This window comes from Bos grunniens, chromosome 10, assembly GCF_055505025.1.
Source record: "Bos grunniens cultivar Pamir isolate PY7600 chromosome 10, Bosgru_T2T1.0, whole genome shotgun sequence".
Classification (NCBI taxonomy): Eukaryota; Metazoa; Chordata; class Mammalia; order Artiodactyla; family Bovidae; genus Bos; species Bos grunniens.
Window position 1 is genome coordinate 90,036,257 of NC_141174.1, and position 17,837 is coordinate 90,054,093.

The 17,837-nt window shown below is 45.8% G+C and overlaps 1 protein-coding gene and 1 long non-coding RNA gene across 7 annotated transcripts in view; one reads left to right on the forward strand and one right to left on the reverse strand.

Moving 5' to 3' along the window:
* The window catches only part of PARP16 (poly(ADP-ribose) polymerase family member 16), a 28,107-nt gene that overhangs the window by 2,647 nt on the left and 7,623 nt on the right, over positions 1 to 17,837 (forward strand). For all 6 annotated transcript variants that reach the window (XR_015135452.1, XR_015135453.1, XM_086323023.1 and 3 more), the window contains exons 2-3: positions 12,706 to 12,843; positions 15,094 to 15,300. Coding sequence is in view for 4 of the 6 variants with exons in the window: in XM_086323023.1 (XP_086179149.1) it covers positions 12,706 to 12,843; positions 15,094 to 15,300 (345 nt within the window). In the remaining 2 variants the exon portion in view is untranslated. The remainder of the gene's footprint in view (positions 1 to 12,705; positions 12,844 to 15,093; positions 15,301 to 17,837) is intronic.
* LOC147365341 (uncharacterized) overlaps positions 11,648 to 17,837 on the reverse strand; it is a 47,696-nt gene continuing 41,506 nt past the window's right edge. The window contains exon 3 of the long non-coding RNA XR_015135455.1: positions 11,648 to 12,134. This is a non-coding gene — a long non-coding RNA (uncharacterized LOC147365341). The remainder of the gene's footprint in view (positions 12,135 to 17,837) is intronic.

Genomic DNA, 17,837 nt, shown 5'->3' on the forward strand with positions numbered 1-17,837 from the left:
GCCCCACAATATGCTTTATTATTTTTTTCCAAGAAACATCCAAATGGACTAGAATGCTCAGCATGTTCTCTTTCTGCTAGAACAGAATCAGGTTACTTTGATGGATATGGGATAAACGCAGAGGGATCTTCGGAGTTGCTCACGCATTGATTTGTTCATGCTTTTTAAAAAATTCATTTTACTTATACAAGTAATGTTTGATTATATTCTTGTTATAAAAAATCCAAGTGATAAAGTATAAGCGCCCCTGATGGAGCTCACCCTGTCCCACATCCCTCTCCATAGCTACTAGTGCACTCAATTTGAGGCGTATGCTTCCTCCCATACTGGTAATTCCTTAGGAGAGCATTGACAATTTGGGTAGCCCCAAATAGCCGCCTCCTCTGTAGGGATAGACTGTCTTGTGCATGGGGCTCATTTGGGGGCCATTTTTAGACAGTACACTCTTTCTCTCAGGGGCCACTGAAAAAACGCAGATTCTTACCATCCCAACCTGTTACCATTCCTTATTGGGCCCCAGATGAGGGAAGTTAGCCCAGGCCATGCAGATTCTTGGTTTTCTTTTAGGCAGAAAGAGCTTTCAGAAGCTCTTTCTGAGGAGCACGACCTCTGGGGGCATGCGCATGTTCTTAGATAAACACACTTTAGGTTTCGTTTTGCCACATGTTACATGAGTTAAAGAAAAGGTGCAGAGAACTTGGCATCTGGACCTGAATCTCTCTGACTCAAAGGTTAACCTTTAAAAGGGAGTCAGATCTGGACTCGGCCTTCTGGATCATTTTGTGGTTTCTTGGAGAAGGAAGGTTTGTAGCTTTTAAAAGTCTCCCATTTTCCATCCCTGATCAGGGAAGATCCTATGTGCCTCAGAGCGACTGAGCTCCTGTGTCACAGCTGCTGGAAAAACATCTCCCATTTTAATTTGTTTGGCTAAAAGCACTTGGAAGTAGTGTGAAACAGTGTATCATTTTCAGCCATTTAAAATTAATTTTCTCTACACTATGAGGTGTCCTAACACCTGTAACACACTTGTTGCAGTTTCCAAAAATTAGAGCTCTGGCTTAAATTACTTCCTTGACAGTTGTCTTCCTGAGACTGCCCCCTGCTGAGCCACACTCTGAGGCTTAGCATGGCTCTGGCCTGTTCTTTCATGGACTTCCCTGATGGCTCAGATGGTAGAGAATCTGCCTGCAGTATAGGAGACCTGGGTTTGATTATTTCATAGCCCCCCAAGTTCCAAATCATCTCTCAAGTGCCTTGTTTTGAGAACATTTCTGTCAGTGTCAGCTTTTTGATTTTGTACTAGATCTTTGTATTCCCAGTGCCTGGCCTGGGAGGTGCTTATCAGATGTTTGAGGAATCGCACTGGGTATGTGCCGATTGCCCAGGCTGAGGGTTTTCATTCTGTTTCTTGGGAAAAGAGTTGACTAAGCTCTTTTCAGGTCAGAGAATCTGTAGCATTCTTGGAATGTCCAATAGCCTTGACCATCAGCCCCCTCAGACTTCAGGTTGTACAGTTCACATTCCTGAATCACGGACACAGAATCTTGTCTCTGGCGTCACACCTGTAAGGTTTTTTGTTCTGTTTTTCCCCCTAGAAAACACCATGCCCTGGTTCTCCATTAGCCTGCAGACCCTTGCTGGGGGTGGGAGGTGGGCGGGGATGGCTTTTTGTATTAATTTCAGCCCCTTACCACCCAAAGTGTGGTTGAGGGCCTGCAGAATCAGCATCACTTCGGAGCTTGTTAGAAATGCAGCTTGTTGGGCTGCACCCCAGACCTACCCAATCAAAATATGCATTTTAAGGAGATCCATGGGTGTTTCTGGGTGTTTGTGGGCTTCTCTTGTGGCTCAGCTGGTAAAGAATCCGCCTGCAATGTGGGAGACCTGGGTTCGATCCCTGGTCGAAGATTGGGAAGATTCCCTGGAGAAGGGAAAGGCTACCCACTTCAGTATTCTGGCCTGGAGAATTCCATGGACTGTATAGTCCATGGGGTCACAAACAGTCAGACACGACTGAGTGACTTTCACTGGGGGTTTGTGTGCCTAGTAAAGCCTGAGAAGCACTGCAGCTAGTCTACACTGTTCCCATCTCCTATTCGGGGGCCCAAACTTCTCCAGTGACTGTTGGTTCAGGTCTGGTTTATAATGTCTAGACAAACTGACTCCTCAATGTCTGGATTAAAATGTGAATAAGCTTCTTCCCTGCCCCAGGGCATGCCTGCCCTCTCCAGGCCACCCCCTCTCTGTCCATGCAAACTCTGCTTCATCCTTTCAGATACAGCTGGAACCTCCTGTTATTCTGTGCCTCCACTTCCTAGCAGGTAGGAGTCCTTCGTCTGGGTTCCTACACAATTTTAACAAATTTGCTCTTATAAATAATGCTGTGACGGGAATTCCCCTGGGGTCCAGTGGTTAGGACACCATGCTTTTGTTGCCAAGGGCACGGGTTTGATCCCTGGTCAGCAAACTAAGGTCCTTCTATTACATTAATCATTGCTTATATCTCTAGTTATTTTCTTGAAGTAAATTCCAAAAGCTGAAATTGTGGCTCATCAGCTAACAGACCTTTCTAAGGAAGATTTTTGTTGCTTATTTCCAGATTGGAAATTGAATATTAACATTTACTGGGAAGATCATTCCCCCTTATAGGGCCTCAACCTTGGCTTGAATTGGAATTACCTGAGAAGCTTCAGAAACTACTGACATCTGGGTCTCACCGCGTAGATATTCTGATTTAATTGGTTTGAGGTGGAACCTAGGCATTGTGTTTTTTGTTTATTTGTAGAGAATATGTAGTTTAAATTTTTTTCTAGCAATTGATTTGATCATTTCATGGGCACTCATATGCTGAGTAGTGGAGGAAATGGTAGCAAACGGATTCAGTGTGGTCAATAAGTGTCCTTTAGGTACATACTTGGTATCTCAATGTAAACATCTCAATATCTCAGATTATTTTTTTATTTCTGTTTTCAGGAAGACTGTGTGTAATGCATTTTATCCTCCTAATAACTCAATGATGTAGATTCTGTTACCATCTCTGTCACCATCCGCTCATCAGTATATGAGGTGGAGGCAGACAACTCTCCAGCTTCCAGGTGATGCTGGTGTGGGGTTAGGGTAGAAAACCACCGTTTTAAAGGGTCCCTGTGATGACTCTTTTTATGAAGAGGACTCTTGTAGACTCTCAACCCTAATCTGTTTTAGTCAATCTGGATTTTCATAACTTCAGTTCAGTTCATTTAGTCACTCAGTCGTGTCTGACTCTTTTTGACCCCAGGCCTGCAGCATGCCAGGGTTCCCTGTCCATTATCAACTCCCGAAGCTTGCTAAAACTCTTGTCCATCCAGTCAGTGATGCCATCCAACCATCTCATCCTCTCTCATCCCCTTCTCCTGCCTTCAATCTTTCCCAGCATCAGGGTCTTTTCTAATGAGTGACTTCTTCGCATCAGGTGGTCAAAGTATTGGAGTTTCAGCTTCAGAATCAGTCCTTCCAGTGAATATTCAGGACTGATCTCCTTTAGGATGGACTGGTTGGATCTCCTTGCAGTCCAAGTGACTCTCAAGAGTCTTCTCCAACACCACAGTTCAAAAACATCAATTCTTCAGTGCTCAGCTTTCTTTATGGTCTAACTCTCACATCCATACATGACTACTAGAAAAAAACATAGCTTTGACTACATGGACCTTTGTTGGCGAAGTAATGTCTCTGCGTTTTAATATGCTATGTTGGTCATAGCTTTTCTTCCAAGGAGCAAGCATCTTTTAATTTCATGGCTGCAGTCACCATCTGCAGTGATTTTGGAGCCCCCCAAAATAAAGTCTGTAATGGTTTCCATTGTTTCCCCAACTATTTGCCATGAAATGATGGGACTGAATGCCATGATCTCTGTTTTTTGAATGTTGAGTTTTAAGCCAGCTTTTTCACTCTCCTCTTTCACTTTTATCAAGAGACTCTTTAGTTCTTCTTCGCTTTCTGCCATAAGGGTGGTGTCAATCTGTATATCTGAGGTTATTGACATTTCTCCTGACAATTTTGATTCCAGCTCGTGCTTCATCCAGCCTGGCATTTCGCACGATGTACTCTACATATAAGTTAAATAAGCAGGGTAACAATGTACAACCTTGATGTACTCCTTTCCCAACTGGAGAAGGGAATGTCAAACCACTTCAGTATTCTTGCCTTGAGAACCCCATGAATGGTATGAAAAGGCAAAAAGATAGGACACTGAAAGACGAACTCCCCAGGTCAGTAGGTGCCCAATATGTTACTGGAGAAGAGTGGAGAAATAACTCCAGAAAGAATGAAGGGATGGAGCCAGAGCAAAAACAGTGCCCAGTTGTGGATGTGACTGGTGATAGAAGCAAGGTTCGATGCTGTAAAGAGCAATATTGCATAGAAACCTGGAATGTCAGGTCCATGAATCAAGGCAAATTGGAAGTGGTCAAACAGGAGATGGCAAGAGTGAACATCGACATTTTAGGAATCAGTGAACTAAAATGGACTGGAATGGGTGAATTTAACTCAGATGACCATTATATCTACTACTGTGGGCAAGAATCCCTTAGAAGAAATGGAGTAGCCCTCACAGTCAACTAAAGAGTCCGAAATGCAGTACTTGGGGGCAATCTCAGAAATGACAGAATGATCTGTGTTCGTTTCCAAGGCAAACCATTCAATATCACAGCAATCCAAGTCTATGCCCCAACCAGTAATGCTGAAGAAGGTGAAGTTGAATGTTTCGATGAAGACTGACAAGACCTTCTAGAACTCATGCCCCAAAAAGATGTCCTTTTCATTACAGGAGACCGGAATGCAAAAGTAGGAACTCAAGAGCTACCTGGAGTAACAGGCAAATTTGACCTTGGAGTACAAAATTAAGCAGGGCAAAGGCTAACAGTTTTGCCAAGAGAACAAACATCCTTTTCCAACAACACAAGAGAAGATTCTACACGTGGACATCACCAGATGGTCAATGCTGAAATCAGTTTGATTATGTTCTTTGCAGTTAAAGGTGGAGAAGCTCTATACAGTCAGCAAAAGCAAGACCAGGAGCTGACTGTGACTCAGATCATGAACTCCTTATTGCAAAATTCAGACTTAATTTGAAGAAAGTAAGGAAAACCACTAGGCATGCCTAAACCATTTAGGCATGACCTGAATCAAATCCCTTATGATTATACAGTGGATATGACAAACAGATACCAGAGATTAGATCTGATAGTCTCTGCCTGGAGAACTATGGATGGAGGTTCGTGACATTGTACAGGAGGCAGTGATCAAGACCATCCCCAAGAAAAAGAAATGCAAAAAAGGCAAAATGGTTGTCTTAGGCGGCCTTACAAATAGCTGAGAAAAGAAGAGAAGGTAAAGGCAAAGGAGAAAAGGAAAGATATACTCATTTGAATGCAGAGTCCCAAAGACTAGCAAGGAGAGATAAGAAAGCCTTCCTCAGCGATCAATGCAAAGAAATAGAGGAAAACAATAGGATGGGAAAGACCAGAGATCTCTTCAAGAAAATTAGAGATACCAAGGGACCATTTCATGCAAAGATGGACACAATTAAGGACAGAAATGGTATGGACCTAACAGAAACAGAAGATATTAAGAAGAGGTGGCGAGAATACTTAGAAGAACTGCACAAAAAAGATCTTCATGACCCAGATATTCATGATGGTGTGATCACTCACCTAGAGCCAGACATACTGGAACGAGAAGTCAAGTGGGCCCTAGGAAGCATCACTATGAACAAAGCTAGTGGAGGTGATGGAATTCCACTTGAGCTGTTTCACATCCTGAAAGATGATGCTGTGAAAGTGCTGCACTCAATATGCCAGCAAGTTTGGAAAACTCAGCAGTGGCCATGGGACTGGAAAAGGCCAGTTTTCATTCTATTCCCAAAGAAAGGCAATGCCAAAGAATGTTCAAACTACTGCACAATTGCACTCATCTCACACGTGAGCAAAGTAATGCTCAAAATTCTCAAGCCTGGCTTCAACAGTACATGAACTGTGAACTTCCGGATGTTCAAGCTGCATTTAGAAAAAGCAGAGAAACCAGAGATCAGATTGCCAACATCTGTTGGATCATTGAAAAAGCAAGAGAGTTCCAGAAAAACTTCTGTTTTATTAACTACGCCAAAGCCTTTGACTGTGTGGATCACAACAAACTGGAAATTTCTTTAAGAGATGGGAATACCAGACCACCTTACCTGCCTCCTGAGAAATCTGTATGTAGGTTAAGAAGCAGGAGTTAGAACTGGATTTGGAACAAGAGACTGGTTCCAAATAAGAAAAGGAATACATCAAAGCTGTATGCTGTCACCCTGCTTATTTAACTTAAACATGCTGAGTACATCATGTGAAATGCCAGGCTGGATGAAGCACAAGCTGGAATCAAGATTGCCAGGAGAAATGTCAATAACCTCAGATACACAGATGACACCACCCTTATGGCAGAAAGTGAAGAACTAAAGAGCCTCTTGATGAAAATGAAAGAGGAGAGTGAAAAAGTTGGCTTAAAATTCAGTGTTCAGAAAATTAAGGTCATGGCATTCGGTCCCATCATTTCATGGCAAATAGTTGGGGAAACAACGGAAACCATGACAGACTTTATTTTGGGGGGCTCCAAAATCACTGCAGGTGGTGACTGCAGCCATGAAATTAAAAGATGCTTGCCCTTTGGAAGAAAGGCTATGACCAACCTAGAGAGCATATTAAAAAGCAAAGACATTACTTTGCCAGCAAAGGTCCATCTAGTCAAAGCTATGTTTTTTCCAGTAGTCATGTATGGATGTGAGAGTTAGACCATAAAGAAAGCTGAGTGCTGAAGAATTGATGCTTTTGAACTGTGATGTTGGAGAAGACTCTTGAGTCTCTTGGACTGCAAGGAGATCCAACCAGTCCATCCTAAAGGAGATCAGTGCTGAATATTCATTGGAAGGACTGATGCTACAGCTGAAACTCCAATACTTTGGCCACCTGATGTGAAGAAGTCACTCATTAGAAAAGACCCTGATGCTGGGAAAGATTGAAGGCAGGAGGAGAAGGGGATGAGAGAGGATGAGATGGTTGGAGGCATCGATGGACATGAGTTGAAGCAAGCTCCGGGAGTTGGTGATGGACAAGGAAGCCTGGCATGCTGCAGTCCCTGGGGTCGCAAAGAGATGGAGATGACTGAGTGACTGAACTGAACTTTCCCGATTTGGAAACAGTCTCTAGTTCCATGTCCAGTTCTAACTGTTGCTTCTTACCTGCATACAGATTTCTCATGTGGCAGGTAAGGTTGTCTGTTACTCCTGTGTCTTTAAGAATTTTCCAGTTTGTTGTGATCCACACAGGCAAAGGCTTTGGTGTAGTCAATAAAGCATAAGTAGATGTTTTTCTGGAACTGTCTTTCTTTTTCTATGATCCAATGGACGTTGGCAATTTGATCTCTGGTTCCTTTGCCTTTTCTAAATCCAGCTTGAACATCTGGAGGTTTTTATACCTTAGGTTTTTGCAAGGTGAACCTGTATGCAGCTGTGCTGTCTTATCTTTCCTGCCTTCACGGCAGTGGGCCACCCCATTTTTCCAGGTGTCATTCTGTTGTCAGGTCCCTGAGGCTGGTGACCTTGGCTGTACCTTTGGTTCATTTCCTTCCAGCACCTCCACCCACAGCTAGTAATCATGGCCTCAGGCATCTTCTTAGACAAGGTGGTTTTTTTTTTTTTTTTCAGGTGTTCTTTCCTGCTGCCGGCCTTTCTAGGACAACATTGCTTAACATCTTAGCCTGAGTATCCCTGCTTTTCCTGGTGATAAGAATCAACTGTGGCAACTTCTGTAAACACAGTGTCTTGGGCCATGTCCCAGGAGAGTTTGATCTGGGGTGTTGCCAGGTGTCCGCTGAGCTGTCCTGTGCCCCTCCCAACTCCCTCCCTCCCTCCCCCGTCCCAACCCGGACCAAAGCAAGGAGACTGAGTTGTCTCCTCCTAAGGTCATTGGTCCCCTCTCTTTTCTGTTTGTCCCCTGCTCTTGGTTTCTCAGTCACCCAGACCACCTCTTCCTTTCTCAGACGCCTTTGACCACTTAGCAGTGTCCAATGTTCAGGACTTGCCCAGGCTCTTTCAGCCACTTCTCCAACTGAATCCTTCCTTATTCCTTAGAGCAGGGGCTGCAAAAAGATGGCCTGTGGGATGACAGGTTTTGTTTTTCATCTGTTCTTTTACAAGCAAAAAAAAAATGTCTGAGGCTCCACAGCCTGGGTAGAGGTGGCCCTTAGGCAGACAGCAGCTGGAGGTCAGTGGCTGGGCCCTTTGGTAGGCCTCCAGTGCAACACAGTCCTCACTGCTCTTTCCTAGACAACCTCTTTCTCTTTTTCATCACCTGCCTGGCCTTGGGGCGTTTGAGCCCTGGACCATCTTTTGGGAGAGGCACTGTTCCCTTCTCTGCCTCTTTGCCATGCTCTTTCCCACTGGGAATTCTCTTCCTCTCAGAATTCTACACCCTCACTCAAGGTTCCACTCCCACCCTACTTGCTTTGAAAACCCTTCCGTCTGCCTTCCCCTCAGCCCCCATAAATGCCTGCCCTCCTCCTGAACACTTTCCCTTCAATCCAGTTGTTGATAAATGCTTTCTAACGTCACCAACTGTGGTTCCTTACTCTTGTCTAGATGGAGAGTTTGTCTTCCTGACCCCACCCCCCTGACCCCACCCCCCCCATACCACACATGACATGCATCTTTCTTCTTAAGCCCTTTAACAGGGCTTAGGCGTAGACAGTAGCTAGCTGTCTTGGCTGTGTTATTCAGGAAACATACCTAGGGCTTCCTAAGCAGCCTCTTAAAGTTCTAGAATTGCTCTCGGAGAAGGCAGTGGCACCCCACTCCAGTACTCTTGCCTGGAGAATCCCATGGACGGAGGAGCCTGGTGGGCTGCAGTCCATGGGGTCGCTAGGAGTAAGACACAACTGAGCAACTTCACTTTCACTTTTCACTTTCATGCATTGGAGAAGGAAATGGCAACCCACTCCACTGTTCTTGCCTGGAGAATCCCAGGGACAGGGGAGCCTGGTGGGCTGCCGTCTATGGGGTCGCACAGAGTCGGACACGACTGAAGCGACTTAGCAGCAGCAGCAGCAGAATTGCTCTTTTGGGCTAAAATAGTCCACTACTAAATTTCTCCATTGATTTGGTAGGAAAGCATCATGGAGAATGAACTTCATGTCTCTGCTTTGCCACTGAACAGCTGTGTGACCCTAGGCAAGGTACTTGAACTCTCCAAGCCTCAGTTTCCTCATTTTTATGTGTGTTTGTATGTATGTACATATATATCTTTTAAAATTAAAAAATTTCTTTTATTGAAGTATTCTTGATTTACAGTATTAAGTTTCAGGTGCATAACACAGGGATTCATAATTGTTAAAGGTTATACTCCCTTTGTGGTTAATATAAAATATTAACTCTTTCCTTCACTGCAGAGTATGTCCTTGCAGCTTGTCTATTTTCACAGAGTAGTTTGTGCTTCGAAACCCCCTACCCCCTTCCTACCCGTCGTCCCTTTGCTCCTCCCACTGATAACCACTAGTTCTCTATATCTGTATTTGTCTGTTTTGTTATATTTACTAGTTTTATTTTTTGATTCCACATATAGGTGGTATCATACAGCATTTGTCTTTCTCTGTCAGACTTATTTCGCTTAGCACAATGCCCTCCAAGTCCGTCTGTGTTGTTGCAAATGGGAATAATGCGACAGCAGTGCTCCCCTGTGTGGGCAGGCAGCTGTGGGAAAAGCCTGGGCCTAGCTCAGAGTTGAGAGGGTCTCTCCCACGTCCACAGACTGAACCCCTGAAAGGGGCCTGGCCTAGCTGACAGTCTCTTGTGAGGCCTCCATGACTCGAGCTGGACTGTTGGCGAGGGCTGTGGCGCGCAGGTGGGATCTGAGAGCAGCGATGGGTATGGTCATTCCAATGGGAGGTAAGACTCTGGCATAACAGGTGTGGACCAGGAGTAGGAAAGCGTGCCAGTGGAGACCACGGTGTACCTGAGGGTATGTCATTTGGAATGCATCTTCAGGTACCCTCAGTGGCTCCATGTTGCCTACAGAGCAAAAGTCAAGAGTCCCCAAGGAGGGTACAGCGTCCTTCACAGGCTGATCTCAAGTCATCTTCTCACTCCTGTTCCTCCTGGTGACGCTTCCGCCACACTCGTAAGCTGTAGCCACACTGAACATCATTAATTGTCATCATTGCAGTTAATGATGACAACACTCTCGGCAGCCCCACTAACTTACTGCCTTCTTACTGCTCTAAGCACAGTACTAGTTTAACTTGGTTAACCTTCGGCAGAAGCTTCAGAAGTGGCTAATTTCATTCCAATTATATGTTTGAGGAAACTGAAACACAGGAAGTTAACTCCCCCAGGTCATACAACTAGTAAGGGGTGGGCCCAGATTTGGACCTGAGCCACCCGGGAAAAGAGCTTGCGGTTAACTTCCCTTGTTGCCCTCGATGCCCCTGACTACAGGCGGCACTGCCGTGCTGCTTGCGCCTTTGCCTGTCAGGCCCGTCACACAGCACTCCCCTTCAAAGCCTTTTCTGACCGCTCCCAGCACCTACCCAACAGGAGTCTCTCTTGTTCCCCTTTGTAGTTTGTACCCCTCTTTGTTATGACAGTGAATAGTTGTAAGTCATGATTATTTCTCTTTCTGCTTCCCTACTGTGTAGCATCAATTCTTGTGGAGCATCTACACATCCCTGTTTTTAAATTGGATCCGCACTGATGGCCCACAAAGCATACAGATTTAGTTTTATCAGAAACCTGACTCTGTTGATTGCATCTTTAGAAACAGAGATGGGAATAAAACAACTCTGAAATGTTACAGGGTTAGGGAATAAACCCCCCAAGGTTTGCAACTGTGAACGAGCTAGAAACAGAGGAAAGAACTGCTGGTATTCATGAAGTACCAACTACATCCCTAGGAAAGGTATGTGTTGTCCAGGGAGAAATACAAATTAGAAGAAAAGAAATGGACATACACTGTATAGACCAGGCGCTGAGATTCTGTTACCTTCTTTGATCTTCCTGACAACCCACGTGGAGATAGATAGTGGGGTTCGCATGTTAGAGAGGAGATCGAGGCTCAGCCAGGTCTAGTGGCGGAGCCAGGTCTAAGGAGTAGGGATTCAACCTGAGATCCATCTTTTCTTTCCTCTACATCCAGGGAAACAGAACTTGGAAAACACAGGACAGTCCTTGGTCTTGGGGAGTCCTGGCTAATTTGGAGAGACAGTACTGGGGCTGAGTGCTTTAGGGGTTTGGAGGAGAGGGGTTGCCTGGGTTGGTAGAGTTGAGGGAAGGGGCATTCCAGGGGACTGAGTGAGCAAAGCTTGGAGGGAGTATGTTCACAGGTGGCACCAGTCTGCAGTGGTGTTTTAAATCCCATTCTGGAGAGATTTGGCTTCTAGTCAGTTCTAATTTCTGAGCAAAAGCTACAGATACCTCTCTGCTAGTCTAGGTTCCCCAGTCGCTTATCAGAAATCCTGGCACCGAATCTGTTGTGAAATTCAGATTCTGCCTGATTTTACAGAGGCAATATTGTCCACCTCACACACCAGGTACTAGCTTATATCAGAAGGCTCTGGGATGGATCACAACTCACAACAGGCATTCCATTTCTGCAGAAGTCCTTGTTGTGCTCCACAAAGGGGTCCAGGAGCTGGTCTTTGCCCTCAAGTGTGACAACCCAGGTGTTAAGGAGATGAGATTCACATGGAGTGACTGCAGGAACTGCTCTGGTCTAATGAAGCCCCATGCTCCACGGAGGCTGGCCCCTCTAGTAACAATATCATAAACATAACTACCAGGGTCCTCACAAAACGTCACCACACTCAGGGAAACCCCAACCATGGATTCCCCACTCACAGTTTCTTCCAGTCCAGCTGCAGTTACCATTTGGGTTGTAGTTACCATAAGCAGTGTTGCTTAGTTATGTATGTAATTGCTATATTTCTTTTATCTGATCTCCAGGGGAACAGGTGGATAGGAAATTAACTCATGCTGAAGGGAAAAGGCGTTGTTAACCCTTTACCCACAGTATATAGTGTGTATTTGGTAACATCTCCAGCAGGGTGCATCCCATAATCCGGTATTGAAAGTCCTGCAGAAAAAGACATTGTGTTAATAGTAACACAAAATGAGATAATTCGATGAAATGAACTTCACATCTGCTCAGGTTAAGTTTTTTAAAAATTTTATTTATCTCTTTATTCTTGGCTGTGTTGCATGGGCTTTTCTCTAGTTGCGGTGCTCGAGCTCCTCGTTACTGTGACTTTTCTTGTCGTGGAGCACGGGCTCCAGGCTCTGTGAGGCAGTATTTGCAGGTCCCCGCTCTAGAGCACAGGCTTGGTGGTTGTGGCTTAGTTGCTCAGTGGCATTGGTATCTTCCGGACCAAGGATCGAACCCAAATCTCCTACATTGGCAGGTGAATTCTTTATCACTGAGCCACTAGGGAAGCCCTTCAGGTTAGGTTTTGTACCAGTTGAGTTACATATAACCTTCCAGTGTTCAGAGGGTTAGGAGTTGGGCAGTATTTGGAAAGGCATTTTGCCCTCTTAAGAAATTCCTTGGACCATGAAAGAAGTGCAAGTTGCCTGCCTTACCACTAGAGGGCACCTGGTTACTATCATTTTTCCCCAGGATCCTTGCTAACAGAAGTTTTCCTCTTCAGCTTGCAGATGCCAGCAAGTTACCTAACCTGAAAGAACTTCTCCAGTCCTCAGGAGAAAAAGACCCATGGGCCTGGGACCTGATGAGCTGGATTTTATCGTCAAAGGTCCTGACAATCCACAGTGCAGGGAAGTCAGAGGTGAGACTTTGGTGTATAGGATCACAGATTCCTGGGCCTGGAGAGCTGTGGGACTTCTTTGTGCACCAGTGTGACCTGGGCAGCTTGTTGAAAATGTAGATTCCTGGACCCTATCCCCAGAGATTCTGATTCTGTGTCTAGAATGGGGCCCAGGAGTTTGCATATTGGCAGGGCAAAGCTGTGTTCTCCCTCCTTACTAGCTGTGCGACACTGAGCAGGTTACTGGGTGCATTTCGGTACCTGGGTTTTCATTCTGTAAAATGGGAATAATAATAGTATACTTCTATCAGTGAACTGGCTCTGGGAATTAAATGAATTTTCTCACTTAGAATAATGCCTAAGGACACATGCTAAGGGCTCAGAAAATGTTGGCTATCACAAGCACCCCAGACATTTCTAACAAGTTGGGGGGATCCTTGACCACAGCTTAAAAGATTCCCGCTCTCAGGAAGCAACGAGGCAGACTAAAGTGGTGGATATCCTCAGCCTGGGTTCAGATCCCGTCTATTATTTAGTCTTCTGTGCCCTATTTGTAAAATGAGAATTTTACAATTCAGAAGGGAGGTATGGCAGAATGTGTCACCCCAAGTATAGTTTCTGGCACAGGGCAGACATTCTGTAATTTGGCTTCCCTTGCCTGGCTAGGATCTTACAGGGACAGGCTGGGATGACAAGGGTCAAAGTGTAGACTGACAGATCGCTGATCTGGTGTTCTTACCTCTAAGTGGTAACAGGGGTTTGTCTATACCATTCTTCACTTAATAATTTTTAACTTAAAAGCATTTGATTTTATAAGTTCCTGCTAAAGACAAAAATCCTCCTTACGTGGCCTAGAATTTGGTATCTGTTTCTGGTGTCTAGGGACATCCCCCACCCACGTTGGGTGGTAAGAAAACATCAACGTCCTGGAGTGGAAGTCAGGATACCTGTGTTCAGGTCCAGGCTGGGCTGCTAAATCCTGGGTTATGTTCTTTGGGTTTCACTTTCGTCATCTGTTAAATTTAGATTTACTCCTTCCTCATCAGGCGTTTACTGGCTGTTGGGTATTATAGGCAAAGTAGATAAGCAATTGCTTCTTGATGTTTGATTATAGAGCAGTTAAATTCCATTAAAATATGAAGTGTTGGGATCCAGGATTATCAACTTTTTATTTATCATGCCCAAGTAAGGACATTAGTCTACCGCATATCATTTTACAAAAGGATATTTTAATATGAAAAAGGGAGGATGGCCCTGACCTCCGGCTAAAAGGATAGTTCTTTTAAAGAAGGGCTCATGGCAACCTTACATCAGTGTAAATATATCTGTGAAATTGCCCTTATTTTTGTCATTTAATCATAACCCAGAGAAAACTTTACTACAGACTGACTTTGGTCTGGGATGTACTGTTGGAAAATTACAGAAATGATGTGGTCTCCGCCCTGAAGAGCATTATTACTCCTTAGGAAGGAGTTCATCCTTGCATATCAGTTGACCTCTGCTGCATCACAAACCATCCCCAAAATCTACTGGCTTGCAACAACACAGACTGCTTCTCACGATTCTCTGGGTTGGTCGGGTGGTTCTCCTGAGCAGAGCTGGCTCACGCGGGGCTGTCCTAGGGTAACCTCACTTAAGCGTATGGGGCTTCAGCTATCCCAGCTGAAGGCTGCTGTGGCTGGTGCCTGCTTCTACAAAGCTGTCATCCTGTAGAGGGTTTGCAGGGCTTGTGAAGGGTTCCCAGCAGCAGACAAGGGAAAGGGAAGCTCTTTTCAAGTCTCTGCCGTATGCTTACCAAGGTCCCATTAGCCAAGAGAAGTGAAGATTTAAGGGGTGGAGAAATTGATTCCATCTCCCTATGAAATCTTGGTGGAATTCCACCTGCAAAGTCACGTTGCAGAAAGGTGAATGGACAGGGATGGGAGGAAAAATCTGTGGCCAGTTTTGTAATTTATCACACCTTTCTAGCTCCTGATAGTATTGTAAAGATGGAATGCAGGAAATAAATGTGAAAGTGTAATGAAAATTAGATGTGATCTTTAGTTAGAAGGTACAATTCATGCTTCTTAGTTAACTGACTGTAGGGGAAAACACCATTAGAGGAAAGCAGTCTTGAACTGTAGGCTCTGAACTTGTTTATAAACTGATGTTTTTATTCCTGTGAAACCAGTTGTTCTCATGAGCAGAGCCCGTAGGAGCTAAGCCCAAGGCTTTAGGAGGCCATTCTACCAGCTTCCCAAATAAAACTCTGACTTCCTGCATGTTTTCAAGTTTGAAAAGATCCAAAAGCTGACTGGTACCCCTCACACGCCTGTCCCCGTGCCGGACTTCCTGTTTGAAATCGAGTACTCCGACCCAGCCAATGCCAAATTTTACGAGACCAAAGGAGAACGCGACCTCATCTACGCCTTCCACGGGAGCCGCCTAGAGAACTTCCATTCCATCATCCACAATGGCCTGCACTGCCACCTGAACAAGGTGGGGCCCGAGGCTGCTGACGTCAGGGGCATTGACGGGGGTGGCCAGAGCTGGTGAGCGTGGGGGTGGGTGGTTCACCAAGGTCTTGCCCCTCAAAGTGTGGTCTGTTGACCAGCAGCCTCACCTAGGAGCCTGTGAAATGCAGGATCCTTGGCCCACCAGACCTGAGTCAGAACCTGCATTTTAACAAGGTCTCCAGGGGATTCCTCTACTGATGAAAGTTTGAGAAGTGTCGCTTTAAAGATGGTTCTCAGTCTTGGCTGCGCATTTAGAATCGCTTGGAGGAGCTATTAAGAGTCTGGATGCCTGGCTATGTCCCCAGCCAATTAAGTCAGAATCTCTGGGGGTGGGGCCTGGGCATCAGTGTGCTTCCAGAGCCCCCCAGGTGATGCTACTGTATGGCCAGCCTGGTCTTCCCAGCATGATCCCTGGACCACATCACTGGGAGCTTGTTGAACACATGGAATCTCAGGCCCATCCAGACCCCATCATATGAGAAATCACAATTTAGTAGACTCCCAGGTGATTCATATGCATGTTGAAGTTTGAGAAGTACTTGCCTCAGGGACCCTCCGAGAGTCAGTCATTGAGGAAATTGAGAGGAGCTCCCTCCTTGAGCTCCCCCGCACCTCTTTTTTCGGGGGGGGGCCTGTGCTGGGTCATCGTTGCTGCACATGGGCTTTCTCTAGCTGGGGCAGGCGGGGCCCACTCTTCATTGGGGTGTGCAGGCTTGATTGCCCCACGCCACGTGGAATCTTCCCAGCCCAGGGATCAAACATGTGTCCCCTTCATTGGCAGGCAGACTCTAACCACTGTACCATGAGGGAAGTCCCTTTCTTCCCTTTTTTTAAATGGGCAAATTTACTTAACCTCTCAGAGCCTCGGGGTCCTCATCTGTAAAGTAGGATGCCGTTCCCCACCTTCTGGTGTCCTGACAGGACTGAAACACTTCACATATGCAAAGGGCTGTCCTGTACTTACCCACTAAGGAAGCAGTGGCTTCTTTTAGAGGCTGAAGGAGAGGGACTGGGGGGGGTGGTTGGAGGGCTGCAGCTTCTCCTTCAGTTGTGCCGGCATTGGCCTTGTCTGGGGGCTGGCTCCAGGAGCCGTGGGCTCATTTGTAGCTGACGCAGCTCCGAGGCAGGAGAGACTTTTCCAACACTGCTGCAGCTGGTTATCACAGTTGAGTTTTGTTGAGGAGGACGGGCTTGTTTACTCTGGCTCTCAGCTTATTATTATGGCCAGGCTACTGGAATCCAGGGGCCCTACACTTCACACTAGAGCGTGTCTGAAGAAGTTGCCTGCTGATTCCAGTCTTGTAACCAAGCCTTTGGTTGGTTGAGGGGTTTGCTGAGGGGTTTGCTGCTTAGAAGCATCTCATCAGAGCCCTTTCGTGAAGTGGATGTTCTTCTGGCCGCCTCTGTTTGGGTTTTCAGTGAGGGGCTTGCTTGAGGGAGCCTGCTTGCCAGCTGAAGCTCTAAGAGTGTCTCCTTGGTAGAGATACTCCCAAGTTTCCTGCTGTTGCGCTCCCCTGTGTGTGGTTCTTGAGTCTAGGGAATTGTGTATACACGAGAGGCATAAGCAGAAGTGGCTGCAGGGTCAGATCAGAGACACTGCCTCCTTGGAGGTCTGTGCTAGCTTTTTAGATAATGGGGACATTGTAAAATGGCCACGCGAAGGCTTGTTTTGTTTCCCCTAAGCTTCGCTTCATTGGTTGAGATTGTGGAAGCTTGGTGCCACTGAATGGGATGTTTCTCAGTTCTCAAGTAGAGGATGTTCACTGAGCTGCGTAAGGCCCTACACTGACACTGAGGCCCAGAGATGGAATTTGAATGACAGCTTACGTCAAATTCCATGCACTGGTAGCAGTTACTTGGAATGTTGTGTCGAGGAGCCTGAATCAGTATGTATGAGTGCCATGATTGATATTTTTAAGTTGGCATCGTGATTGATTATTGATGTCTACATGAGCAAAGGATGTGTTTGCTAGGCCTGCTGTGGCCTCAGCGTGCAGGTATTTCACCTGAGAGCCTTCTCTTTTACGTGGCATGCTTCCTTGTGGAGGATAGCAAGTTAGCACCTACCACCAGCGATCTGCCTCCTAGAATTTTGGACCTTTTCTTGGTCTGCACCAACACAAAACTTAACCCTGCTTCTCATATAGTTCTGCCTTGTTTGCTTCCAGTGTCTGGTCTGAGAGATTCTTTTCCAAGTAATGACTCGGATCACTGCCCCTAGTCACTGATGTGTGATGGCCCTCTCCCTGCACACAGGGGCATGGCTTTGCTTCTGCAAGCCTGTCAGTGTCACCATGCTTAGTCCAGCCTTGTGGCAGGAATCACTGATTGCCTAAGACACAGGAGCCTGTGGTGGAATACCCACCCCTCTCTTGTGCCAGGTATTCTGTGTGGCGCTTTACATGCATTGTCTCATTGAACCCTTGCCTATGACCTTGTGAAGAAGAGATTATCATCACCACTTGGTAGTGTAGAAACTGAGGCCCAGGGAATTTATATTACTTGCTATCTTGTTAGAGG